This window comes from Oncorhynchus keta, chromosome 10, assembly GCF_023373465.1.
Source record: "Oncorhynchus keta strain PuntledgeMale-10-30-2019 chromosome 10, Oket_V2, whole genome shotgun sequence".
NCBI lineage: Eukaryota > Metazoa > Chordata > Actinopteri > Salmoniformes > Salmonidae > Oncorhynchus > Oncorhynchus keta.
In genome coordinates, this window is record NC_068430.1 from 23,058,996 (window position 1) to 23,086,734 (window position 27,739).

General features: G+C 43.5%; 1 protein-coding gene across 6 annotated transcripts; it reads left to right on the forward strand.

Moving 5' to 3' along the window:
* Positions 1-14,117: 14,117 nt before the first annotated feature.
* Positions 14,118-27,456, forward strand: LOC118388398 (tubulin monoglycylase TTLL3). Of its 6 annotated transcripts, none has more exons than XM_035777438.2 (15): positions 14,118-14,417; positions 15,124-15,337; positions 16,468-16,581; positions 16,784-16,887; positions 16,988-17,147; positions 17,251-17,300; positions 17,382-17,510; positions 17,645-17,759; positions 17,995-18,063; positions 18,212-18,404; positions 18,480-18,652; positions 18,810-19,053; positions 19,181-19,440; positions 26,444-26,619; positions 26,721-27,456. In XM_035777438.2, exons 2-15 carry the CDS (start codon positions 15,241-15,243, stop codon positions 27,342-27,344), a joined length of 2,508 nt encoding a protein of 835 aa, XP_035633331.1. In that variant the 5' UTR covers positions 14,118-14,417; positions 15,124-15,240; the 3' UTR covers positions 27,345-27,456. The 6 variants fall into 6 exon arrangements, with proteins under 6 accessions (XP_035633331.1, XP_035633328.1, XP_035633332.1 ...); XM_035777435.2 differs by having other exon boundaries at positions 14,120-14,417; positions 17,995-18,114; XM_035777437.2 differs by having other exon boundaries at positions 14,123-14,417; positions 17,995-18,114; positions 18,504-18,652.
* The last annotated feature ends 283 nt before the right edge of the window (positions 27,457-27,739 follow it).

The window sequence follows — 27,739 nt, forward strand, 5'->3', positions numbered from 1 at the left end:
ATAAAATGAATCACTAACCTTTGATGATCTTCATCAGATGACACTCATAGGACTTCATGTTACACAATACATGTATGTTTTGTTCGATAAAGTTCATATTTATATCCAAAAATCTCAGTTTACATTGGCGCGTTACGTTCAGTAATGTTTTGCTTCCAAAACATCCGGTGATTTTGAAGAGAGCCACATCAATTTACAGAAATAGTCATCATAAATGTTGATGAAAATACAAGTGTTATACATGGAACTTTAGATAAACCTCTCCTTGGGATCCTAAACTTTTTTGGGATAGGGGGCGGCATTTTCACTTTTGGATGAATAGCGTGCCCAGGATGAACTGCATATTATTAGTAGTATTGGATAGAAAACACCCTGAAGTTTCTAAAACTGTTTGAATGATGTCTGTGAGTATAACGAAAACCTAAGGAAAATCGAACCAGGAAGTGGGACATCTGAGGTTTGTATTTTTTCAAAGCTTGGCCTACACATTGAGATATGGATAAAGTTGCACTTCCTATGGCTTCCACTAGATGTCAACCGTCTTTATAAACTTGAATGAGGATTCTACTATTAAGGAGGGTCTCATGAGATCTCTTTGAGTCAGTGGTCTGGCAGAGTGCCTTGGTCTCATGACGCGCGCTTCTGACAGAGTTACCTCTCGTTCCAGTGCTTTTCTGAAGACAAAGGAATTCTCCAGTTAGAACATTATTGATGTTGTATGTTAAAAATATCCTAAAGATTGATTCCATACATCGTTTGACATGTTTCTAAAGGACTGTAACGGAACTATCTGAGGTTTTGTCTGGATGAAGTGCTTGCGCCTCATGAAGATGGATTACTGGGCTGAACACGCTAACAACAAGTGGCTATTTGGACATAAATGACTTACTTTATGGAAATGTATGGAACAAATCAATCATTTATTGCCGACCTGGGATTCCTGGGACTGCCTTCTGATGATGAAGATCATCAAAGGTAAGTGAATATTTATGGTGTTTTTAACTTTGTTGACTCCAAAATGGCGAATATTCCTCTGGCTGTTTTGGGTTCTGAGCACCGTTCTCAGGTTATGCTTTTTCTGTAAAGTTTTTTTGAAATCTGACACAGTCGTTGCATTAAGGAGAAGTCTATCTTTAATTCTGTGAATAACACTTGTATCTTTTATCAATGTTTATGAGTATTTCTGCAAAATCACCGGATGTTTTGTAATAAAAAAATTACTGCACGTAAGGCGTCAATGTAAACTGAGATTTTGGGATATAAATATGCACATTATCGAACAAAACATACATGTATTGTGTAACATGATGTCCTAAGAGTGTCATCTGATGAAGATCATCAAAGGTTAGTGATTAATTTTATCTATATTTCTGCTTTTTGTGACTCCTATCTTTGGCTGGAAAAATGGCTGTGTTTTTTCGACTTGGCTATGACCTAACATAATCATGTGGTGCTTTCGCTGGAAAGCATTTTTTAAATGGACACAATGGGTAGATTAACAATATGTTTATCTTTAATTTGCTATATTTTACTTGTTAATGTGTGAAAGTTACATATTTCTAAAAAATATTTTTGAATTTTGCACGCTGCCTTTTCAACGGAGTGTTGTCGAGGGGTTCCGCTAGCGGAATGCCTGCGCTAGAAAGGTTAATGCAACCGCTGTGTCAGATTTCAAAAAAGCTTTACCGAAAAGCATACCATGCAATAATCTGAGTACAGCGCTCAGACAACAAAACAAGCCATACAGATATCCACCATAATATATGCCATTTAGCAGACGCTTTTATCCAAAGCGACTTACAGTCATGTGTGCATACATTCTACGTATGGGTGGTCCCGGGAATCGAACCCACTATCCTGGCGTTACAAGCGCCATGCTCTACCAACTGTGCTACAGAAGGACCATGTTGTGGAGTCAGCAGAAGTCAAAAATAGCATTATAAATATTCACTTACCTTTGATGATCTTCATCAGAATGCACTCCCAGGAATCCCAGTTCCACAATAAATGTTTGATTTGTTCGATAAAGTCCATCATTTATGTCCAAATACCTCCTTTTTGTTCGCGCATTTAGTACACAATCCAAACTCACGAGGCGTGGGCAAGTCCAGGCGAAAGTTCGGGGGAAAAGTAATGTTACAGTTCGTAGAAACATGTCAAACGAAGTATGGAATCAATCTTTAGGATGTTTTTATCATAAACCTTCAAGAATGTTTCAACCGGAGAATGCCTTTGTATGTAGAAATGCAATGGAACGCAAACTTTCACGTGAGCGCACGTGATCAGCTCATGGCACTCTGCCAGACCCCTGACTCAATCAGCTCTCATTCCCCCCTCCTTCACAGTAGAAGCCTCAAACAAGGTTCTAAACACTGTTGACATCTATTGGAAGCCCCGGGAAGTGCAATATGACCCCATAGACACTGTGTATTCGATAGGCAATAAACTACAAACCTCAGATTTCCCACTTCCTGGTTGGATTTTTTTCTCGGGTCTTTGCCTGCCATATGAGTTCTGTTATACTCACAGACATCATTCAAACAGTTTTAGAAACTTCAGAGTGTTTTCTATCCAAATCTACTAATAATATGTGTAACAGTATAATTTTAAACCATCCCCTCGCGCGAACCAGGGACCTTCTGCACACATCAACAACAGTCACCCACGAAGCATCGTTACCCATCGCTCCACAAAAGCCGCGGCCCTTGCAGAGCAAGGGGAACTACTACTTCAAGGTCTCAGAGCAAGTGACGTAACCGATTGAAACGCTATTTAGCGCGCACCGCTAACTAAGCTAGCCGTTTCACATCCGTTACACTCACCCCCCTTTTGACCTTCCTCCCTTTTCCGCAGAAACCAGTAATCCAGGTCAACAGCATCAATGTAACAGTATAATTTTAAACCGTCCCCTCGCCCATACCCGGGCGCGAACCAGGGACCTTCTGCACACATCAACAACAGTTACACACGAAGCATCGTTACCCATCGCTCCACAAAAGTCGCGGCCCTTGCAGAGCAAGGGGAACTACTACTTCAAGGTCTCAGAGCAAGTGACGTAACCGATTGAAACGCTATTTAGCGCGCACCGCTAACTAAGCTAGCCGTTTCACATCCGTTACATATGCATATATTAGCAACTGGGCCTGAGTAGCAGCCAAGATACTCTGGGCACCTTATTCATCCAAGCTACTCAATACTGCCCCCCAGTCCCAAAGAAGTTAACAAAGCTAAGGTACACTGTAGTGTCCAAAACATATTTCAAGCTGTCAGGCATTACCTTGGCAGCAAGAGCCTCTTGGTGGATGCTGCAGTATTGCGAAATGGCGTCAGGAGCAACTGCTTGCATGAGCGTTACCACTCCACTATGTATCCATGCCATGGTTTTTGCGCTATCAGTACAGATACCAACACATCTTGACCACCAAAGTCCATTTGATGTCACAAAGCTGTCCAGTACTTTAAAAATATCCTCTCCTGTTGTCCTGGTTTCCAGTGGGTTGCAGAAGAGGATGTCTTCCTTAATTGACCCCACATAAACCTAACGGACATATACCAGGAGATGTGCCAGGCCCTCCACGTCTGTTGACTAATCCAGCTGTAACAGACATATACCAGGAGCTGTGCCAGGCCCTCCACGTCTGTTGACTAATCCAGCTGTAACGCATAGAATTCACTGGCTTATATGTGAAGCAGTAATTGTTTCAAAACATCTCCTGCCATGTCACCAATGCGTCGTGAAACAGTGTTGTTTGATGAAATAATTTTCTGTATAGTTTTTTGGGCTTTTTCCCACAGAATTGTCCCAGCCATATCCGCAGCAGCAGGAAGAATGAAATCCTCCACAATAGTATGGGGCTTGCCTGTCCTAGCCACTCGGTAGCTCACCATGTAAGACGCTTCTAGACCCTTCTTATTAATGGTATCTGTTGGTTTTACACATGTCTTACTCCTCGAAGTCATCTTAATTCTCACTCAAAAAACTCCCGTGGCTTATTTTTCAAATTGGCATGTTTTGTTTCTAAATGTCTGTGCAAGAGTTGTGAGATAGTACTGTGGCTGAGGAAAGGCATTACTCCCAATATAAGTGAACCCCAAATCAATGTAGTTCTCATCATATTGCGCCGTTTCGATTGCACAACGTCCCTGGTAAGGGGGCAGTAGCTCTTCGGCTGCATCAGATTCACAACTGTCAGTGTCCATGCTAGCTGGGCTAACAACAAATGTAGAATTACTGATGCTAGCATTGGATGTGCTTGTGGAAGGTGAACAAATTGTGTCGTCTACAGGTGCAGGTGTAGTACTGCTGGTATTAGCTGTATTACCAGTAGAGCTGGTATGTGTCTCTATGGACGCAAGCCGTACTTTTTTTAACCATTTATCCATTTTCGAGCAAACGGAATGAGCAGCAGCTACGTTTAGCTACACATGGTCCGTTAGAGAGTAACGGTTAATGTGATTGGATGTTAATTATTTGACTAGGCTACCTGTATTTGACATTGTGTTTTTATTTTGCTGAACACTAGATGGTTTATTTTTCTTTTTGGCAGTGAAATGAGACTACTCAGGCGAAAAAATAAACTCACCGAAATGTATAGCCCCATTGGAAAATATAAATTGACTGTTTGAAAATGTGAAGATTATTATAATTGTTTTTAATATATATATATATATATTTTACATATATTTTTTTAATGTGAATCACATTTTTATTTGGCATACCCCCAACGGCATTGTGTGTACCCAGTTTGGGAATACCTGCTCTACACAGAACGGTGCACTATAACCAATCAGAGTTGCAGTAGACCAATATGCAAATAGCCATTGCCAAATTTGGATCTGTGACATTCGCTTTGAACTGGACTTTGTTTACAGGATGAGGGGTTGTTGGCTTGTTTTGAGATCAGAGCGAGAGCTGCATGAAGCCACCTGTGCACATTTTTGTTCATATTCTTTGCTCGTTACTGAGTTGTTAGCCCAGTTATAACTAATTTCTCGTCAAAAATGGAGGAGTGATTGCTTCCTACAAGAGCAAAAAAATGTGTGCATTTCTAGCCATCTTTAAAAAGCGAGTCAGGTAAAGAGCTTTATTTTATTTCTTGAAGTGACAGTGTTGTATTTTGAGACGGTCGGCTTGCGTCCATAGATGTTAGCATAATCTTTTGTAAAGTGGTTTCTTGCATCAAACAACAACATTTTCAGTCACCTCCTTGTCTGAAGGACAAGTGTATATACAGGTTTATGTCAAATCCTGCATATTTATTTCAAAAGACTGGAATGTAGACATACATTGAACACCACACATTGGCTGCTACTGTAGGCTGCTACTACAGTCAACAGCTCTGCACCCCCCACAGCAACTTGCCCAATTCTCCCCATTTCTCCTTCACCCAAGTAGCTGATGTTCTGAAAGAGCTGCAAAATCTGGACCCCTACAAGTCACCTGGGCTAGACAATCTGGGCCCTTTCTTTCTAAAATTATCCGCCGAAATTGTTGCAACCCCTATTACTAGCCTGTTCAACCTCTCTTTTGTATCGTCTGAGATCTCTAAAGATTGGAAAGCTTTTGCGGTCATCACCCTCTTCAAAGAGGGAAACACTCTAGACCCAAACTGTTACAGACCTATATCTATCCTACTCTGTCTTTCTAAAGTCTTCGAAAGCCAAGTTAACAAACAGATCACCGACCATTTTGAATCGCACCATACCTTCTCAGCTATGCAATCTGGTTTCCGAGCTGGTCATGGGTGCACCTCAGCCACGCTCAAGATCCTAAATGATATCATAACCGCCAAGGATAAAAGACAATACTGTGCAACCATCTTCATCAACCTCAGTTCAATTCTCAGGCCGACTCTTTTCTCTGTATACATCAATGATGTCGCTCTTGCTGCTGGTGATTCTCTGATCCACGTCTACGCAGACAAGATCATTCTGTATACTTCTGGCCCTTCTTTGGACGCTGTGTTAACAAACCTCCAGACGATGCCATACGACACTCCTTCCATGGTCTCCAACTGCTCTTAAATGCAAGTAAAGCTAAATGCATGCTCTTCAACCGATCGCTGCCCACATCCGTCCGCCCGTCTATCATCACTACTCTTGACGGTTCTGACTTAGAATATGTGGACAACTACAAATACCTAGGTGTCTGGTTAGACAGTAAACTCTCCTACAAGACTCACATTAAGCATCGCCAATCCAAAATTAAATCTAGAATCGGCTTCTTATTTTGCATCAAAGCATCCTTCGCTCATGCTGGAAAACATACCCTCGTAAAACCGACTATCCTACCGATCCTTGACTTCGATGTAATTTACAAAATAGCCTCCAACACTCTACTTAGCAAATTGGATGTAGTCTATCACAGTGCCATTTGTCACCAAAGCCCCATATGCAGTGGGGCAAAAAAGTATTTAGTCAGCCACCAATTGTGCAAGTTCCCCACTTAAAAAGAGGAGAGGCCTGTAATTTTCATCATAGGTACACTTCAACTATGACAGGCAAAATGAGAAAAAAAATCCAGAAAATCTCATTGTAGGATTTTTAATTAATTTATTTGCAAATTATGGTGGAAAATAAGTACTTGGTCACCTACAAACAAGCAAGATTTCTGGCTCTCACAGACCTGTAACTTATTTTTAAGAGGCTCCTCTGTCCTCCACTCGTTACCTGTATTAATGGTACCTGTTTGAACTTGTTATCAGTATAAAAGACGCCTGTCCACAACCTCAAACAGTCACACTCCAAACTCCACTATGGCCAACACCAAAGAGCTGTCAAAGGACACCAGAAACAAAATTGTAGACCTGCACCAGGCTGGGAAGACTGAATCTGCAATAGGTAAGCAGCTTGGTTTGAAGAAATCAACTGTGGGAGCAATTATTAGGAAATGGAAGATATACAAGACCACTGATAATCTCCCTCGATCTGGGGCTCCATGCAAGATCTCACCCCGTGGGGTCAAAATGATCACAAGAACGGTGAGCAAAAATCCTAGAACCACACGGCGGGACCTAGTGAATGACCTGCAGAAGCTGGAGTCTTATATCTCCCTCACTAACTTTAAGCATCAGTTGTTAGAGCAGTTTACCAATCATTGCACCTGTACACAGCCCATCTGTAAATAGCCCACCCAACTACCTTATTATTTTTTTGCTCCTTTGCACCCCAGTATCTCTACTTGCACATTCATCTTCTGCTCATCTATCACTCCAGTGTTTAATTGCTAAATTGTAATGATTTCGCCACTATGGCCCATTTATTGCCTTACATCTCTAATCTAACTACATTTGCACACACTGTGTATAGATTTTTTCTATTGTGTTATTGACTGTATGTTTGTTTATCCCATGTGTAACGCTGTGTTGTTTGTATCGCACTGCTTTGCTTTATCTTGGCCAGGTCGCAGTTGTAAATGATAACTTGTTCTCAACTGGCCTACCTGGTTAAATAATGGTGAAATAAAAATATATTTTTTAAATAAGTTATGCAACAGTTTTGATGGTAGGCCAATCTTGTAGCCCTACATTATGATCAATTAGCCAGACTAGCCTACTTGGCCACTGTCACGGCTGTTGGAGGAGGACCAAGGTGCAGCGTGGTGAGCGTACATTTTATTTTATTAATCCAAGTGACAACAAACAAAACAATAAACACTATAAAAACAAACCATGAAGCTCAAAGGCTATATGCCCTAAACAAAGTCAACTTCTCACAAAGACAAGTGGGAAAAGGGCTACCTAAGTATGGTTCTCAATCAGAGACAATGATAAACAGGGCTCCGGGCAGCCGAGCGGAAATGGAGGAAAACTCGCCTCCCTGCGGACCTGGCATCCTTTCACTCCCTCCTCTCTACATTTTCCTCCTCTGTCTCTGCTGCTAAAGCCACTTTCTACCACTCTAAATTCCAAGCATCTGCCTCTAACCCTAGGAAGCTCTTTGCCACCTTCTCCTCCCTCCTGAATCCTCCCCCTCCCTCCTCCCTCTCTGCAGATGACTTCGTCAACCATTTTGAAAAGAAGGTCGATGACATCCGATCCTCGTTTGCTAAGTCAAACGACACTGCTGGTTCTGCCCACACTGCCCTACCCTATGCTCTGACCTCTTTCTCCCTCTCTCTCCAGATGAAATCTCGCGTCTTGTGACGGCCGGCCGCCCAACAACCTGCCCGCTTGACCCTATCCCCTCCTCTCTTCTCCAGACCATTTCCGGAGACCTTCTCCCTTACCTCACCTCGCTCATCAACTCATCCCTGACCGCTGGCTACGTCCCTCCCGTCTTCAAGAGAGCGAGAGTTGCACCCCTTCTGAAAAAACCTACACTCGATCCCTCCGATGTCAACAACTACAGACCAGTATCCCTTCTCTCTTTTCTCTCCAAAACTCTTGAGCGTGCCGTCCTTGGCCAGCTCTACCGCTATCTCTCTCAGAATGACCTTCTTGATCCAAATCAGTCAGGTTTCAAGACTAGTCATTCAACTGAGACTGCTCTTCTCTGTATCACGGAGGCGCTCCGCACTGCTAAAGCTAACTCTCTCTCCTCTGCTCTCATCCTTCTAGACCTATCGGCTGCCTTCGATACTGTGAACCATCAGATCCTCCTCTCCACCCTCTCCGAGTTGGGCATCTCCGGCGCGGCCCACGCTTGGATTGCGTCCTACCTGACAGGTCGCTCCTACCAGGTGGCGTGGCGAGAATCTGTCTCCTCACCACGCGCTCTCACCACTGGTGTCCCCCAGGGCTCTGTTCTAGGCCCTCTCTTATTCTCGCTATACACCAAGTCACTTGGCTCTGTCATAACCTCACATGGTCTCTCCTATCATTGCTATGCAGACGACACACAATTAATCTTCTCCTTTCCCCCTTCTGATGACCAGGTGGCAAATCGCATCTCTGCATGTCTGGCAGACATATCAGTGTGGATGACGGATCACCACCTCAAGCTGAACCTCAGCAAGACGGAGCTCCTCTTCCTCCCGGGAAGGACTGCCCGTTCCATGATCTCGCCATCACGGTTGACAACTCCATTGTGTCCTCCTCCCAGAGCGCTAAGAACCTTGGCGTGATCCTGGACAACACCCTGACGTTCTCAACTAACATCAAGGCGGTGTCCCGTTCCTGTAGGTTCATGCTCTACAACATCCGCAGAGTACGACCCTGCCTCACACAGGAAGCGGCGCAGGTCCTAATCCAGGCACTTGTCATCTCCCGTCTTGATTACTGCAACTCGCTGTTGGCTGGGCTCCCTGCCTGTGCCATTAAACCCCTACAACTCATCCAGAACGCCGCAGCCCGTCTGGTGTTCAACCTTCCCAAGTTCTCTCACGTCACCCCGCTCCTCCGCTCTCTCCACTGGCTTCCAGTTGAAGCTCGCATCCGCTACAAGACCATGGTGCTCGCCTACGGAGCTGTGAGGGGAACGGCACCTCAGTACCTCCAGGCTCTGATCAGGCCCTACACCCAAACAAGGGCACTGCGTTCATCCACCTCTGGCCTGCTCGCCTCCCTACCACTGAGGAAGTACAGTTCCCGCTCAGCCCAGTCAAAACTGTTCGCTGCTCTGGCCCCCAATGGTGGAACAAACTCCCTCACGACGCCAGGACAGCGGAGTCAATCACCACCTTCCGGAGACACCTGAAACCCCACCTCTTCAAGGAATACCTAGGATAGGGTAAGTAAGGGTAAGTAATCCTTCTCACCCCCCTTCTCACCCCCCAACAAGATTTAGATGCAAGTGGCTGTTCCACTGGTTGTCATAAGGTGTATGCACCAATTTGTAAGTCGCTCTGGATAAGAGCGTCTGCTAAATGACTTAAATGTAAATGTAAATGTAATAAACAGCTGTCCCTGATTGAGAACCCTACCCGGCCAAAACATAGAAATACAAATACATAATAGAACATAGAATAACCACCCCAAATCACACCCTGACCAAACCAAATAAAGACATAAAAAGGATATCTAAGGTCGGGGCGTGACAGCCACTGTTAAAAGTGTAACTTCAAGTGAGTACAGACCCCGTGTTCATGGTAAACGCGTGCCAGACGTTGCACAGAATGAGTATGTGTGTGTGTGTGTGTGTGTGTGTGTGTGTGTGTGTGTGTGTGTGTGTGTGTGTGTGTGTGTGTGTGTGTGTGTGTGTGTGTGTGTGTGTGTGTGTGTGTGTGTGTGTGTGTGTGTGAGAGAGAGAGACAGACAGAGAGAGAGAGAGAGAGCAAGAGAGAGAGAGAGAGAGAGAGGGTGTTTGGATACTGTGGCATTCTTTAATCAGTTTGGCTCGTTGGACAGGTCAGAGTCTATGTTTGAAGTTGTTGAGTGTTTTTTTTGGCAATGCTCTGTTCCAGAGTAGAGAAACCCACAGTGGCAACTGTAATTAAGTGCTGGCAGTGTCTGCTGTGGCAGGTGTGAAGTTACCTGAAAAAATATCTCTCAATGTTCTACTCAAAGTGTACCAAATTCATGCATTTAGCTGTTGAAATTCCTTCTTTTTTTGCAGGAGAGAATGCCCCCGGACCCCCTAATGGTTTTAGGCACCCAATGAGGGGAAGTGGGGGAGACCCCCGCACTACTGCCCCACATTTTTTTAACAACCCTGGTTTAAGATGAGCCAGAGTCACCTGGGCTGGATGAGAAAGAAACACTTTGATTTGCATGTGCTGTCAAACTCAGCAGGGGTGCATAGGGAGCTCCAACTGCCATGCAAATGGATTCAAATGAGGGATGATAAAGTGTGGGTCAAAGGGTGAGGTTACAGAAAGTATGTTTATGTCTGCCATGACATATGAGTCAGAGATTCATCCACATGAAAAGATTCTGAACCAGAGAGTACTAGTTGATATGAGAACCTGGATCTCCTCTTGGTTAGAAAGAAAGACAAGAAAACAAGTGTGTGTGTGTGTGTGCGTGTGTGTGCGCGTGTGTGTGTCAACATGTGTAATAGTGATTATTCTCTCCCGAATAAAATGTGAATTGCAGTTTATCCTAGCAGCAGCCGCACAGCTATGGGAATGATAAACTATGACATCACAATAGTAGAGGCAGTCATGGTGGGGACAATGGAGCTCTGTGAGGCAGAGAAGCGGGGGCGTGGCCTAGCTGGACAGAGGCTCCTCACACTGGAAGGACCACAGCAGCTGTCTGAACCTCTGTGTGTCTCACTGCCTTCGCCCCACTCCCTCTCTCTGTTTGCCACAAACTCTGGAACGCAGGGATGGAGGTGGAGTAGGAAGAGAGACCGAGAGAAAGAGATGGCTTGCACAGACTCAAAGACAATGGCCCAATGGACAGAGAGCCCCTCTCTCTATAGAGACACATGCAGGCACATGTTGACACACAAACACACACACACACACACACACACACACACACACACACACACACACACACACACACACACACACACACACACACACACACACACACACACACATACACACACACACACAGTACATAATATATTCATCCTTTCTTCAACACCCCCACTACCCTCACACTGTACCCACTGTTTGCTTCGTTCCCTTCCTTGCCATATAAACCTCCTTTCCTTTTTTACCATATAAACCTCTGGAGCTGATCAGTGTTTACTCTACCCTCCAAATGGAGTGCTATACTCTTCAAACACCCATAAAGGTTTACTGGCCATAACAGAGAGGAGGGGATACACTCACTACTAATCTGAATTTCACAAACACATTGAGAAGAAGAAGGGATATCTGTTCTGGTGTGAGGGACGGTAAACTTATGGCCATGAAGATTCATGACATGGTACAACCACCTGTGTAGAAAAATGAGTTTGACCAGCATTTAAAGCAACTCAATAAGTGATTGTGCAAACAGTGGATGTGCATCATTAAATGTGTATGAGTTGAGATCTGAATCAACACAAAGCCCACCTGCCTTCTGTTCATGTTTAATGAGAAAAAAATGGGACAAAAGCACACAGTACAATCATAGAAATAGAATGAATAGAACGGGCTTGTATGCTCTAACCCTGACTGATAAACTCATGGGTATACAGCAATGGCTGCCTGGTATTGTGGTGCAATAATTTCCATGGTACACACAAAGGTGCTAACTAGAACCTAAACGGGTTCTTCGGCTTTCCCATAGGAGAACCCTTTGAAGAACCCTTTTTGGTTACAGATAAAAATCCTTTTTGGTTCCATGTAAAACCCTTTCCACAGAAGGTCCTACATGGAACCCAAAGGGGTTTGCCTTGGAACCAAAAAGGGTTCTGGAGATTATCCTATGGGGACAGCCGAAGAACCCTTTTGGAACCCTTTTTTCTAAGTGTGTATTTTGGTTGACTCAGCAAATCACAGCACAGATTGAAACCCACTGGGCACAGATATCAGTACAACGTCTAGTTTTGATTTACATTTGGTTGAGTTGTCAACTAACGGTGAAATCAACAAAAAATGTCACCATGTCATTCGATTTAGGTTAAAAGTTGTGTGAAAAAAATACAAAATTCCCTTACGTTGATACATTTTTTCAAATCCAATCAGTTTTCCACATTGATTCAACGTCATCACATTGATTTTTTGTTGTTGTTGAAATGACGTGGGAACAATTCAACCAGTTTTTACACTCAAAATGGCTGCCAGTCTATCCATTATGCCATCATTGAATTGAATGGAAATCCCCTTCCTATTCATTCTATTTCTATGGTACAATCCACCCAGGCTTAGGGCAAAGACTAGAGTATGAACATAGGCTAAAACTGCTTCTCCAATAGAAATCCCTGTAGGTGATGTGATGGTGACGTTGGCTAGCTAAGTTCATACGTAGAAACACATGATCGGTTCTAACGGTCGTCTCTCGTGCTGAACTGAGCATGTGCAGGCCGTCAAATCAAAGGCACTCCTATATAAAGTTGTTTTTGAGGATAATCAAAACATGTCAGTTTGGCACTTTCACAAGGTTTGAAGTAATAACAGGTTCAACTACTTCAGGAAATGGCTTGAATCTAGGTTGTGCCTTTAGATTTAGAGAACTAATAAAGAATGTTTAACTTCTCTCATTGACTTCTCCAACCCCAAACCCAGGCCTGGTCTGTTTGGTCTGTTTCGCAAGCATTCCCGGAAGTGTCGTGCCTGTAGGTTTGCACCTCTAGGTTTAGAAACTCTGTGTTTATGGCCTCCAATATCTATTCAGGCTCTCATTCACCTACAACATCAAATGGTTTTGTGATGAAAAAGCCATCTAATTCAATGAATAGGATTCAATGACTCCATCTGTTTTTAAAGCTTACATGATGGTCGTTAGCATTCTGCATTTTCTTACAGAACACAGGACTACCCAGATAGCAGATTTACAAGCTTTACATAATGGTGGTTAGGTAATAGAGGCCATAAGGCTAGATTTGAGTTTCTCTACCCTCCTGGTCTCCAGGTAGGCTACCAGTTGCCTCATATACAAGTAGATACAGTAGGTCTACTGCCAATGCTGTATTTTAAATAGCTAGTATTATGCAGTATCTCATGTTATGGTAAAAATCTAAATACTACTTCACCAGCTGCATTATGGGAGTTAGGCCCTGACATGTCCCTGGATCCATAGGATGAGAACCATGACCTTGCACAGTCATATGACATATCCCACAGGGAGCAATTGGCCGTGGGAGTGGGATTCTCCTGATTAAATAAATATCCATTAAACATGGTTGAGATATGGATAGATATCGATGCATGGTGTACAAAAAAACAGAAATAAAACATGTTTGTAGTGCTTGTTTCTTTGAACCCGATTCTATTCCGTTGCGCTTTTTTTCATATACAGGCATTCACCGCCACCTAGTGGTCATAAGCATACATCAAAATCTGACACGTTTTTCTACAGTTTAAAATATTGCAACATTGTAACAAGCGATTTTTTGTTCACTATAGACAATCCAACAACCTTTCAAGAGCAGAATGCTACGCATCAGAAATATCAGTTCTTACTTTCTAGATTTCCATAGATTAAATAACCACTCATGATGAGACAAGCAGGGTCGTGCATTAAATTTAATTTAATGATGTATTGAGGTAATTTCATCTGAATGAATGAGCATTGAGCAAAACGTTTGCCTATGTAACCTAGCCCTCCCACTGCCTTCGCGTGGGCCATGGCTAGAAGGGCTACAGTTTATGTCAAATTGACGTCTACAGTTGCATTTTTGTTCATTTTAGCTAACCCTAATAATTTTCATAAACTTAATTCTCCTAGCCTGCAGCGTAAATTCTCTTAACCGGCAACTAAAAGTCAATTCTGGTCAATTCTGACATAAAATGTATCCCTTCTAGTCAAAACTCTTCACATTTCGGTCCTATTCACCGTTGGTATGGAGACACTAAACAGGCAGCAAGAGAGAAATGGCAATGTGAAGATTGCGCAGGTGCGACCCTGCAAACTGGAGAACGCACCACATCCGATGAGGTGAGTGAAGTAGACCTATACCCTAGAAATCGCTGTATGACAAATAGTCCCTCCACCGCATAAGCAGAGAACTTACGAGGAATTGCGAAATGTATTCCTGGGAAATTGTTACGCACAGTCGTGCAATCACTTTGATCATTGTGGCGTCACAGTCAGTGCAGTCGATGCAGGTGTCTTAAGAAGCGTGGGTGTCTTGTAAACGAACAGCAAAATCACGAATACGGAAGTGTTGGTATGAGAAAGAGGTAGTCTATTTTTGTGTTTGCCTGGTCAATGGCAATGTTATTTTTTGTCATTGAGGATTTTTGGTCAGTCCCTTATCTAAAGTATCCTACTGTTGTGTTGTTCTGTGAATGTCACATATATCCTATAGCTAAGCTATTTAGAAAGGGGCCAGTGCTCCACTGTCTGAAGAAGGTAGCAAGTTAGGTGTAACACTGCCCTGTCCAGGGTGTAAGAAACGTGACGGGTGTAGTCAAGCTATCTCTGCTCAGCAATTTGATCCACTTTATAGTTCACTGCATCTAATAACAACCCACAGCACTAACATGACACACACAGTGCATGCTACAATAAACGGTCTAGCATTAGATAAACGGTGAATGCAAACATTTGCACAGATATGATATGTGCTTGTAATCATGCATTGGATATTATAGTTATCCTTAATTGAAACCTCACAATAACTTGTGACTTATTTTTACAGTTACTATGGCGAACTGATCAAGCCAAACAGCAACAACTTAAAAGAAGAGCACAGCTAGAGACATGATATAGGGAGTAGAGATCAGGGGTCCCTTGGCCAGTGAAGGCCATTGTCTCTATGGAGGCCCCCAAGCCCCCAAAGTGTGTCCAGCTGGGGCAGAGTGAGGAGGGAGATCGGGGAGCTGATGGAAGCCCAACACCGTGCATTGACAGTGGTGAGGGAAGTCAGCTGTAATCATCTGTCAGCCAAAGACAACGAACGAATGTATATACACTACCGTTAAAAAGTTTGGGGTCACTTAGAAATGGCCTTGTTTTTTAAAGAAAAGCACATTTGTCCATTTAAAATAACATAACATTGATCAGAAGTACAGTGTAGATATTGTAATGTTGTATATGACCATTGTAGCTGGAAACGGCTGATTTAAAAAAAAAATATATATATATATATATATATATATATATAAGTAATATCTACATATGCATAGAGGCCCATTATCAGCAACCATCTGTAATTGAACCCACAAATGTTGATGCTCCAGATACTCAACTAGTCTAAAGAAGGCCAGTTTAATTGCTTATTTAACCAGAAAAAAAACAGTTTTCAGCTGTGCTAACATAATTGCAAAAGTGTTTTCTAATGATCAATTAGCCTTTTAAAATGATAAACTTGGATTAGCTAACACAGCATGCCATTGGAACACAGGAGTGATGGTCGCTGATAATGGGCCTCTGTATGCCTATGTAGATATTCCAGACAAAACAAGTGGTTTCAGCTACAATAGACATTTACAACATTAGCAATGTCTACACTGTATTTCTGATCAATTTGACGTTATTTTAATGGACAAAAAAAAATGGCTTTTCTTTCAAAAACAAGGACATTTTTAAGTGACCCCAAACTTTTTAACGGTAGTGTATGTATGAAGAGTGTTGAATAAGTCATGAGGTCCCACTCTAAAATGTTAGATTATCAAATGTTTGAATACAGAGGCCAGGCGTTAAAATGCAGTGTGTTTGCTCTTTCGATGCTGGGCTGAAGAAGTCTAGGTATAGGCTTCAATTACACTCCCAAGGGTTTGTGAACTTCATGGCATATTTATCTACATTAGGCCTACATGGGGATGTAATGATGTTCTTATGTTTTTCCCTTAAAAAGTGTCTAGTATGTCATGTTACTTACTTGTTAGTAGATTCTGCTAACTGTTCAACGTCATTGTCACAGCAACGTGTATTGGTGTGACTGAATACAGAACATTGCTCACCTTTGCTAAAACACTATTACTATATGTACCCCAAACCCCATGTAGATGGATGTAGTTGTGTTTTCGCTCCTCATATTCAGAACCTCTAGGAGAGAGAGACCCCAGTAAAGACCAGCAGAGCAAAGCCCTGTGCCAACAACACACTCAAATGTTCCTGAACCTCACCACAGAGAATGGCCTACAGCAAATACCATGTAAGCCGACACACAAAACCTTCAGACACTTAACACTGACTAACCAGTCATACTAAACATGGACTTGGCTTTGGTACCACTTATAACAGTACCATCAACTAACAGTAGATGAGAATACAGTTTGACTTGAATGCGTAGCTTATAAAGTGGTTATTACCACCGCTGTATCTGAGCTGTGTGTTTATGTATGTGTGTATATCAGCACCACCAGGTGAGGGAAGAGTGAGGCGCAGCTTGCTCAACCTGCCCATCATCAACCCAGAGAGACTGCGGACAGCAAAAGTACTGGTCGACAAAGCTGTAAAGGTAAGAATCTAAAATAGGACAACCCTCTATATATGTTATACTTAAGGTCATGTAGATACTATTTTATCTCTCTCTCTCTCTCTCTGTCTTTTTCTCTCAGATGCGTATGGTGTTCTCCATACAGGGTCCATACCCTGTGGTTCGGGCTGCCCTGAAGGCGAGGGGTTGGGTAGAGCGCCGCCTGCCTCGGCCAAACCAGCACTGGAGCCGGTGCCGTGGAGATGATGGGAATGATGCTGATGACAGTGATGATGACAATGGTGAGACAGGAAGGCCACTGCAAATCTTGCAGTAATTGATTCTAACTATCATTGACCATTAACCTAAATCCTAGATTGTAATCACCCTCTATGCTCTGCTTAGACAGCCCAGACGACAGAGAGGAAGACCCAGATGACATGTATGACCTAATGGTAATAGAACGGAAGTGTGTGTGTGGGGGGGGGTGGGGGGGCACACCGTTTTTATGTCTTTCCCCTGCCCATCTATCTTAGTCTCGCATGGTGAGGAACGAAACGTCATATTTCTATTGGACGACGCGTAGAGAGACGGTGGACAACCGCTCATTGCGAAAGGAACAGATGACCAATCACTATGCCAAAGCAGGCACCTTCACCACCAAGGTTTGATGGCTTTCATATGGGAGACCCTGAAATGAACGAACTCTACCTTTGCACAGTCTTTGATCATTTTTATACTCACCACACCTATGTAGGCTATGCCTGTCTTCTCTCCATCTCTCCCATTTCTGTCTCAGGTTGGGTTGTGTGTGAACCTGAGGAACCTGCGTTGGTTTGATGCTGCAGACCTTGACTCCTTCTTCCCACGCTGCTATAGGCTGGGGGCTGAGGATGAGAAACATGCCTTTATCGGTCAGAATCCTCAACGGTCTCTTTCCGCAACACACGTTCTGATCTGCCTATTTCCCCCCCTCTCTATCGGAATGCCTCACTTCTATAGTCTTAGGGGGATTTACAGTACTGCCTCTCCTTCCCTTTAATTTTCCATACTTTTAGGTGTGGGGGGGGGCAACCTTCCTGTGGCAACCTCTATCTGACTTGCTTTATTTCTCCCTCTCTGTCTCTCTGTCTCTGTCTCTCTATATAGAGGACTACAGGAGGACAGCATGCACCAGCCTTATACAGTGTGTTGTGGAGAGGATTCGGGGTGAGCGAGGTGAGGGAGAGGGAGGTGGCACAGCTGGATCAACTCACCAATCATGTCAAAGTAAGGTATTCCTCACAAAAAGAGGCATACCCCCTCAATCCCCCCCGATTTAGGTCAACCAGAGCTACAGGCTTCATTGTCTTGTCCAATTCCTTAGGTCAGAAAAAAGCATGCAAGCGTCGAGCCATGTCATTGGTGGCCTCCAGAATGATTGACAGTGCACTAAAAGTTTGCCAGGACTTCCTGGACAGCTTGGAACACAATGACATAGACATTGCCTTGGAAACACCACCATCTCTAACAGAACAAGAGTGGCTGGAGTTCATCCACAATTACTACCTGGTTGTCCAGTGAGTACTCCATATAGTATGATCATTATGTGTCTCTGTCATGTCAGCACACATCTCTTTGTCATTGTATCTCAGTGGCACTCTCCCTCTCTCTCTCAGTGATGGTGTAGAGATAGAGGAGACTTTTCACTATTTGAACAGCTGTCAGGCTATGTTGCGGAAGCTTCGTGATGTCAATCCACAGCTAGACACAGACGGCATCCACAACATCTGGATAGTCAAACCTGGGGCTAAGTCCCGGGGCAGAGGTGAGTTCCAAGAGGGGAAGAAGACAAGTGTAGAAGTAGTTTATTTAACTCTATCCTCATGCTGTATTTACCTATAATATTTATTTAATGCTGCTTATAGTGTAGGCCTACACTAACTTTGTTTTTGTGTCTCTTCCATGTCCCTCCACCTGTGCAGGCATCATGTGTGCCAAGCGGCTGGATGACATCCTGAGGCTGGTGGACAGTGACCCAGCCCTGATCAAGGACAGTAAGTGGGTGGTGCAGAAGTACCTGGAGCGCCCCCTGCTAGTCCACGGCACCAAATTTGACCTCCGCCAGTGGTTCCTGGTGACTGACTGGAACCCTCTCACTGTCTGGTTTTATAAGAAGTGCTACCTACGCTTCTCCACCCAGCCATACTCAGTTGAGACACTGGACAGGTAAGGGGGACATTTTTACCCTGTTGTTATTGGCATTTTACCATGTTGATTCCACATTTCACCTTGTTGCTCATTTTTTCCTATGGTCTTATCTCTCTTGTTCCCCTCTATATCCCCCTTCTTCCAGTTCTATCCACCTGTGTAACAACTCCATACAGAAGCACTTTCAGCCCTCCCAGCAGCGTCACCCAGAGGTGCCTGAGGACAACATGTGGTCATGTGACCAGTTCCGGGCCTTCCTGTCTGGACAGGGCCGAGCAGCACAGTGGTGGTCTGTGGTGGTCCCAGGGATGAAGAAGGCTGTGGTCCACGCCCTGCAGACTGCCCAAGACCTGGTGGAGTCACGCCGAGGGAGCTTTGAACTCTACGGAGCCGACTTCATGCTAGGTGTGAATGATGTCAGTGGCATCAGTATTTGTTGTTAATGGCAGTGAAGTTCAAGTTTTATTGTCACATCCACAAGTACAGTGAAATGCTTAACTTGCAAGCTCTACCCAAAAGTGCAGTAATCAATGAATATCAAAATAGTATAACTTATTTAAAAAATACAAAATAAAAATACAATAATATATATATATTATTGTATTTTTATTTTGTATTTTTTAAATAAGTTATACCGTATATATATATATATATATATATATACACACGGTGCCTTCGGAAAGTATTCATACCCATTGACTTATTCCACATTTTGTTGTGTTACAGTCTGAATTCTAAATGGATTAAAAATAATAATAATCTCACCCATCTACTTATAATACCCCATAATGGCAGTGACAACATGTTTTTCAAAATGTTAGCAAATTTATTGAAAATTAAATACAAAAAAAATATCTAATTTACATAAGTATTCAAACCCCTGAGTCAATACTTTATAGAAGAACCTTACAGCTGTGAGTCTCTCTGGGTCTCTCTGGGTAAGTCTCTAAGAGCATTCCACACATTGTGCAACATTTCCCCATTATTCTTTTAACAATTCTTTAAGCTCTGGCAAATTGGTTGTTAATCATTATTAAACAACCATTTTCAGGTCTTGTCATAGATTTAAGTCAAAACTGTAACTTGACCACTCAGGAACATTCACGGTCTTCTAGGTAAGCAACTCCAGTGTACATTTGGCCTTGTGTTTTAGATAATTGTCCTGCTGAAAGGTGAATTAATTTCCCAGTGTCTGGTGGAAAGCAGACTGAACCTGGTTTTCCACTAGGATTTTACCTGTGCTTTATCTCCATTCCGTTTCTTTTTTATCATGAAAAATACCCCAGTCCTTAACGATTACAAGCATACACATAACATCATGCAGCCACCCCTATGCTTGAAAACATGGACAGTGGTACTCAGTAATGTGTTGTATTGGATTTGCCTCAAACATACAGTGCATTCTGAACGTATTCAGACCCCTTTACTTTTTCCACATTTTGTTATGTTACAGCCTCTAAAATGGATGAAAGTTTTTTTGTCCCTCATCAAACTTCACCCTATAATGACAAAGCAAAAACGGGTTTAGACATTTATTTAAAATAAAAACTGAAATATCACATTTACATACACCTGAGTCAAATAGATTTAAACTCAGTTTTTCACAATTCCTGACATTTAATCCTATTCAAAATTCCCTGTTTTAGGTCAGTTAGGATTACATTTACATTTACATTTAAGTCATTTAGCAGACGCTCTTATCCAGAGCGACTTACAAATTGGTGCAAACACCTATGACAACCAGTGGAACAGCCACTTGCATCTAAATCTTGTTGGGGGAGAAGGGGGGTGAGAAGGATTACTTACCCTTACTTACCCTATCCTAGGTATTCCTTGAAGAGGTGGGGTTTCAGGTGTCTCCGGAAGGTGGTGATTGACTCCGCTGTCCTGGCGTCGTGAGGGAGTTTGTTCCACCATTGGGGGCCAGAGCAGCGAACAGTTTTGACTGGGCTGAGCGGGAACTGTACTTCCTCAGTGGTAGGGAGGCGAGCAGGCCAGAGGTGGATGAACGCAGTGCCCTTGTTTGGGTGTAGGGCCTGATCAGAGCCTGGAGGTACTGAGGTGCCGTTCCCCTCACAGCTCCGTAGGCGAGCACCATGGTCTTGTAGCGGATGCGAGCTTCAACTGGAAGCCAGTGGAGAGAGCGGAGGAGCGGGGTGACGTGAGAGAACTTGGGAAGGTTGAACACCAGACGGGCTGCGGCGTTCTGGATGAGTTGTAGGGGTTTAATGGCACAGGCAGGAGCCCAGCCAACAGCGAGTTGCAGTAATCAAGACGGGAGATGACAAGTGCCTGGATTAGGACCTGCGCCGCTTCCTGTGTGAGGCAGGGTCGTACTCTGCGGATGTTGTAGAGCATGAACCTACAGGAACGGGACACCGCCTTGATGTTAGTTGAGAACGTCAGGGTGTTGTCCAGGATCACGCCAAGGTTCTTAGCGCTCTGGGAGGAGGACACAATGGAGTTGTCAACCGTGATGGCGAGATCATGGAACGGGCAGTCCTTACCCGGGAGGAAGAGGAGCTCCGTCTTGCTGAGGTTCAGCTTGAGGTGGTGATCCGTCATCCACACTGATATGTCTGCCAGACATGCAGAGATGCGATTCGCCACCTGGTCATCAGAAGGGGGAAAGGAGAAGATTAATTGTGTGTCGTCTGCATAGCAATGATAGGAGAGACCATGTGAGGTTATGACAGAGCCAAGTGACTTGGTGTATAGCGAGAATAAGAGAGGGCCTAGAACAGAGCCCTGGGGGACACCAGTGGTGAGAGCGCGTGGTGAGGAGACAGATTCTCGCCACGCCACCTGGTAGGAGCGACCTGTCAGGTAGGACGCAATCCAAGCGTGGGCCGCGCCGGAGATGCCCAACTCGGAGAGGGTGGAGAGGAGGATCTGATGGTTCACAGTATCGAAGGCAGCCGATAGGTCTAGAAGGATGAGAGCAGAGGAGAGAGAGTTAGCTTTAGCAGTGCGGAGCGCCTCCGTGATACAGAGAAGAGCAGTCTCAGTTGAATGACTAGTCTTGAAACCTGACTGATTTGGATCAAGAAGGTCATTCTGAGAGAGATAGCGGTAGAGCTGGCCAAGGACGGCACGCTCAAGAGTTTTGGAGAGAAAAGAGAGAAGGGATACTGGTCTGTAGTTGTTGACATCGGAGGGATCGAGTGTAGGTTTTTTCAGAAGGGGTGCAACTCTCGCTCTCTTGAAGACGGGAGGGACGTAGCCAGCGGTCAGGGATGAGTTGATGAGCGAGGTGAGGTAAGGGATCACCACTTTAATTTTAAGAATGTGAAATGTCAGAATAATATTAGAGTGATTTTATTTCAGCTTTTATTTCTTTCATCACATTCTCAGTGGGTTAAAGTATACATACACTCAATTAGTATTTGGTAGCATTGCCTTTAAATTGTTGAACTTAGGTCAAACGTTTCGGGTAGCCTTCCACAAGCTTCCCACATTAAGTTGGGTGAATTTTGGCACATTCCTTCTGACAGCTGGTGTAACTGAGTCAGGTTTGTAGGCCTCCTTGCTCGCACACAATTTTTCAGTTCTGCCCACACATTTTCTATAGGATTGAGGTCAAGGCTTTGTGATGGCCATTCCAATACCTTGACTTTGTTGTCCTTAAGCCATTTTTCCACAAATGTGGAAGTATGCTTGGGGTCATTGTCCATTTGGAAGACCCATTTGCGACCAAGCTTTAACTTCCTGACTGATGTCTCATCAGACCAGAGGACATTTCCCCAAAAAGTATGATCTTTGTCCCCATGTGCAGTTTCAAACCGTAGTCTGACTTTTTTATGGCAGTGTTGGAGCAGTGACTTCTTCCTTGCTGAATGGCCTTTCAGGTTATGTCGATTTAGGACTCATTTTACTGTGGATATAGATACTTTTGTACCGGTTTCCTCCAGTATATTCACAGGGTCTTTTGCTGTTGTTCTGATTGATTTGCACTTTTCTCACCAAAGTACGTTCATCTCTAGGAGACAGAATGCGTCTCCTTCCTGAGCGGTATGATGGCTGCGTGGTCCCATGGTGTTTATACTTGCATACTATTGTTTGTACAGATGAACGTGGTACCTTCAAGCAAGGAGGCACAGAGTTTGAAGGTAGGCCTTGAAATACATCCACAGGTACACCTCCAAAACTACTCAAAGTAGACTATAGTTTTTAACAGGACATTTGTGGAGTGGTCAAAAAACGAGTTAATGACTCCAACCTAAGTGTTTTGTAAACTTCCGACTTCAACTGTAAGTATTCAGACCGTTTACTCAGTACTTAGTTGAAGCACCTTTGTCAGCGATTACAGCCTGAAATTTTCTTGGGTATGACACTACAAGCTTGACAAACCTGTATTTGGGGAGTTTATTCCATTCTTCTCGGCAGATCCTCTCAAGCTCTGTCAGGTTGGATGGGGAGCATTGCTGCACAGCTATTTTCAGATCTCTCCGGAGATTTCGAATTGGGTTCAAGTCCGGGCTCTGGCTGGGCCACTCAAGGACATCCAGAGACTTTTCCCGAAGCCACTCCTGTGTTGTCCCCAGTCTGAGGTCCTGAGCACTCTGTAGCAGGTTTTCATCAAGGATCTCTCTGATGCACTATTGTAAAGTGGCTGTTCCACTGGATGTCATAAGGTGAATGCACCAATTTGTAAGTCGCTCTGGATAAGAGCGTCTGCTAAATGACTTAAATGTAAATGTAAATGTACTTTGCTCCGTTCATCTTTCTCTCAATCCTGACTTGTCTCCCAGTCCCTGCTGCTCAAAAACATCCCCACAGCATGATGCTGCCACCTCCATGCTTCACCGATGGGATGGTGCCAGATTTCCTCCAGACGTGACGCTTGGCATTCAATCCAAAGAGTTCAATCTTGGTTTCATCAGACCAGAGAATCTTGTTTCTCATGGTCAGAGTCCTTTAGGTGCCTTCTGGCCAGCTCCAAGCAGGCTGTCATGTGCTTTTTACTGAGGAGTGGCATCCGTCTGGAAACTCCCCCATAAAGGCCTGACTGGTGGAGTGCTTCCGCAGATATGTGCCTCGACACAATCCTGTCTCAAAGCTCTACGGACAATTCCTTCAACCTCATGGCTTGATTTTGCTCTGTCTGACATGCACTGCCAACTGTGGGACCTTTATATAGACAGGTGTGTGCCTTTCCAAATAATGTCCATTCAATTGATGGACTCCAATCAAGTTGTAGAAACATCTCAAGGATGATCAATGGAAACATCAAAAACGTCAAACGTATTCCCTTTGTCATTATCGGGTATTGTGTGTAGATTGACGTGTAAAAAAATATATTTTAACAATTTTAGAATAATGATGTAATGTAACAAATTGTGGAAAAAGTCAAGGAGTCTGAATACTTTCCGAATGCACTGTACCACTTTGAATTCAGGACAAAAAGTGAATTGCTTTGCCAATTATTTTTGCAGTATTACTTTAGTGTCTTGTTGCAAACAGGATTCATGTTTCTCTTCCCTCTGTGGTTACTCCACAATAGTAACCTAATTGACAATGTTGTTGATCCATTCTCAGTTTTCTCCTATCACAGTCATTAAACTCTGTAACTGCTTTAAAGTCACCATTGGCCTCATGGTGAAATCCATGAGCGATTTCCTTCCTCTCCGGCAACTGAGTTAGGAAGGACGCCTGTATCTTTGTAGTGACTGGGTGTGTTGATACACCATACAAAGTGTGCAATTTATAACTTCACCATGCTCAAAGGGATATTCAATGTCTGATTGTTGTTTTTGACCCATCTAACAATAGGTGCCCTTCTTTGCGAGGCATTGGAAAAACAAACTAAAACACAAACAAAGGGGTTGAATACTTATTGGCTGAAGTTATTCCAGCTTTTCAATTTTAATGAATTTGTTTGAAAAAATGAAAAAATCATTCCAATTTGACATTATGGGGTATTGTGTAAGCCAAAGACAAAAAAAAATCACTATTTAATCCATTTTAAATTCAGGATGTAACACAATAAAATTTGGAAAATGTCAAGGGGTGTGAATACTTTCCAAAGGTAAAGAAAACAAAGATAAGAGAGGAAGCTAAATACAGGGTCAGTGCCAATACCACATTTACAATGTACAGGGATACTTGAGTATTTGCTAAATACAGGGTCAGTGCCAATACCACATTTACAATGTACAGGGATACTTGAGTATTTGGGGTAGATATGTATGTCTTAAGACATTTCAGCTTTTAATTTTTAATTGAGTCATAAATATTCAGCCTCTTTGTTATGGCAAGCCTAAATAAGTTCAGTACAAATTTGCTTAACAAGTCACATAAGTTGCATGTACTCACTCTGTGTGCAATAATAGTGTTTAACATTGATTTTTGAATGACTACCTCATCTCTGTACCCCACACATACAATTATCTGTAAGGTCCCTCTGTCAAGCAGTGAATTTCAAACATAGATTCAAACACAAAGACCAGAGAGGTTTTCCAATGCTTCGCAAAGAAGAACACCTATTGGTAGATGGGTAAAAAAAACTATCCCTTTTAAGCATAGAGAAGTTTTTAATTCCACTTTGGATGGTGTATCAGTACACCCAGTCACTACAAAGATACAAGTGTCTTTCCTAACTCAGTTGCCGGAGAGGATGGACACCGCTCAGGGATTTCACCATGAGGCCAATGGTGACTTTAAAACAGTTACAGAGTTGGATCAACAACATTGTAGTTACTCCACATTACTAAACTAATTGACAGAGTGAAAAGAAGGAAGCCTGAAAAGATTAACAAATATTCTAAAACATGCATCCTGTTTGCAAAAAGGCACTAAAGTAATACTGCAACAAATGTGGCAATGCAAAGTGTTATCTTTGGGGCAAGTCCAATACAACACATCACTGAGTACCTCTCTCCATATTTTCAAGCATAGTGGTGGCGGCATCATGTTATGGTTATGCTTGTAATCATTAATGATTGGGGAAATTTTCAGAATAAAAAATGAATGGGATGGTGATGGGCACTGGCAAAATCCTAGAGGAAAACCAAGTTCAGCCTGCTTTCCACCAGACACTGGGAGATGAATTCATCTTTCAGCAGGACAATAACTTAAAGCACAAATCTACACAGGAGTTGCTTACAAAGAAGACAATGAATGTTCCTGAGTGGCTGAGTTAATCTGCTTGAAAATCTTTAGTTATTCATAGAAAATATATATTTTTACAAAAACTGATTTTTCTTCCACTTTGTCGTTAAGAGTATTTTGTTGTTGACAAAAAAAAAAGACATCAATTTTAATCCCGCTTTGTAACAATAAAATGTGAAGAAATCCAAGGGGTCTGAATACTTTTGAAAGGCACTGTACATGTAAACAGGAGTAATAGTGACCAGTAGCAGGATAAATAGGTAGATACTAATATGGTGGGACATCTTCTGTTCCAAAGGTCGTGACATGAGGCCATGGCTGATAGAGATCAATGCCAGCCCCACCATGGCCCCCTCTACAGCAGTGACAACACGCCTGTGTGCAGCCGTGCAGGAGGACACTCTACGGGTGGTCCTGGACCGTCGGTTGGACCGAGGGGCACACACTGGGGGCTTTCAGCTTATATACAAACAGGTGAGGTGTGTTTGTGTATGCCTTTAAGTTAGGAAAGGGAAGTTTAATGTACCCCTGAATAAGAGGTTGTACAGATGTCAACTCTCTGTCTCTGTCTATAGGCAGCAGTGGAGGTGCCTCAGTATGTAGGGGTCAACCTGCTTGTTGAGGGCTCCCAGATCAGACGGCCCCGCCCTCCTCCACAAAAAGCCTCCAAACCCTCTAAGGGTCGTACCAACCAACCAGCGCCCAGACGCCCTCCTCAAAGCCTGGAGTACGAGGCTGTGGCAGAGAAACCCAAGCCGGCCCCCTCTAAGAAGGGTCTGAAGTCTGAGGTACGACACCTTACCTTCTCTGGCTTCAGAGTCCAGACCCCACTTTCTACTGAGAGGCCCCTGGCCGGGGAGCCCTGGAGGCTGCAGCGTCTGGGCCTGGTTGACTCCCTCCAGCTGCCCCCCAGGGCCCAGTCCCGCTCTATGGACTGCTGGCGGAGACCCCCGGTTATTGTGCCCTGGTCAGGGCGAGCACGCCCCTTTGCTACCCCTGATATCTACAAAGGCCCTGTCCTTCCCTTGGAGGTCATCAGCCTTCAAGACCCAGACAGGGAGCCCAGTGCCCTGCTTGTGCCCACTCCTCTGGTCCAACATGCTGAGTGTAGGTTCCAGAAGTTTTTCAGGCAACAGAACCTCCATCGTAGGGTGATTAGGACCACATGTGTAGGGAGAGGAACTCACAAGAGCTCGTGACATGGATCGGTTATTGAACCATTCACTGACTGCTGCCTGATTTTGAAACCTGTCTTTTTGCACCCAGCCATTGTAGGCCTACCTCATCATAATAAAGTCAGTATTGTATCCACTTAGATTTTCAGTCTTGGTATGTTTTTCCCCTTTATACTGATTTATTTAGATAACTGTGTGCTGTAGTCTTTTTGTCCAACTTGGCAACCTGGTCTCAGAGCATTTTGTATTATTCTGTACCGAAATCTGAGATGGTTATCATATTGTATGCATAATATTTCTCAGATTATTACCAATCCCAAAAGGTATGACTACAAACAGCCAGAAAAGGCTACTCTCCTCGATGTTATCCTCACAAATAATCCTGATAGGTATCAGTCTGGTGTTTTCTGTAATGACCT

Coding starts and splice junctions, on each gene's coding strand:
- LOC118388398 (XM_035777435.2), top strand. CDS start 15,241: ATGGAGGCCCCCAAGCCCCCAAAGTGTGTCCAGCTGGGGCAGAGTGAG. Junction 16,888..16,987: donor TGGTCGACAAAGCTGTAAAG/GTAAGAATCTAA, acceptor TTTTTCTCTCAG/ATGCGTATGGTGTTCTCCAT. Junction 17,301..17,381: donor ATGACATGTATGACCTAATG/GTAATAGAACGG, acceptor CATCTATCTTAG/TCTCGCATGGTGAGGAACGA.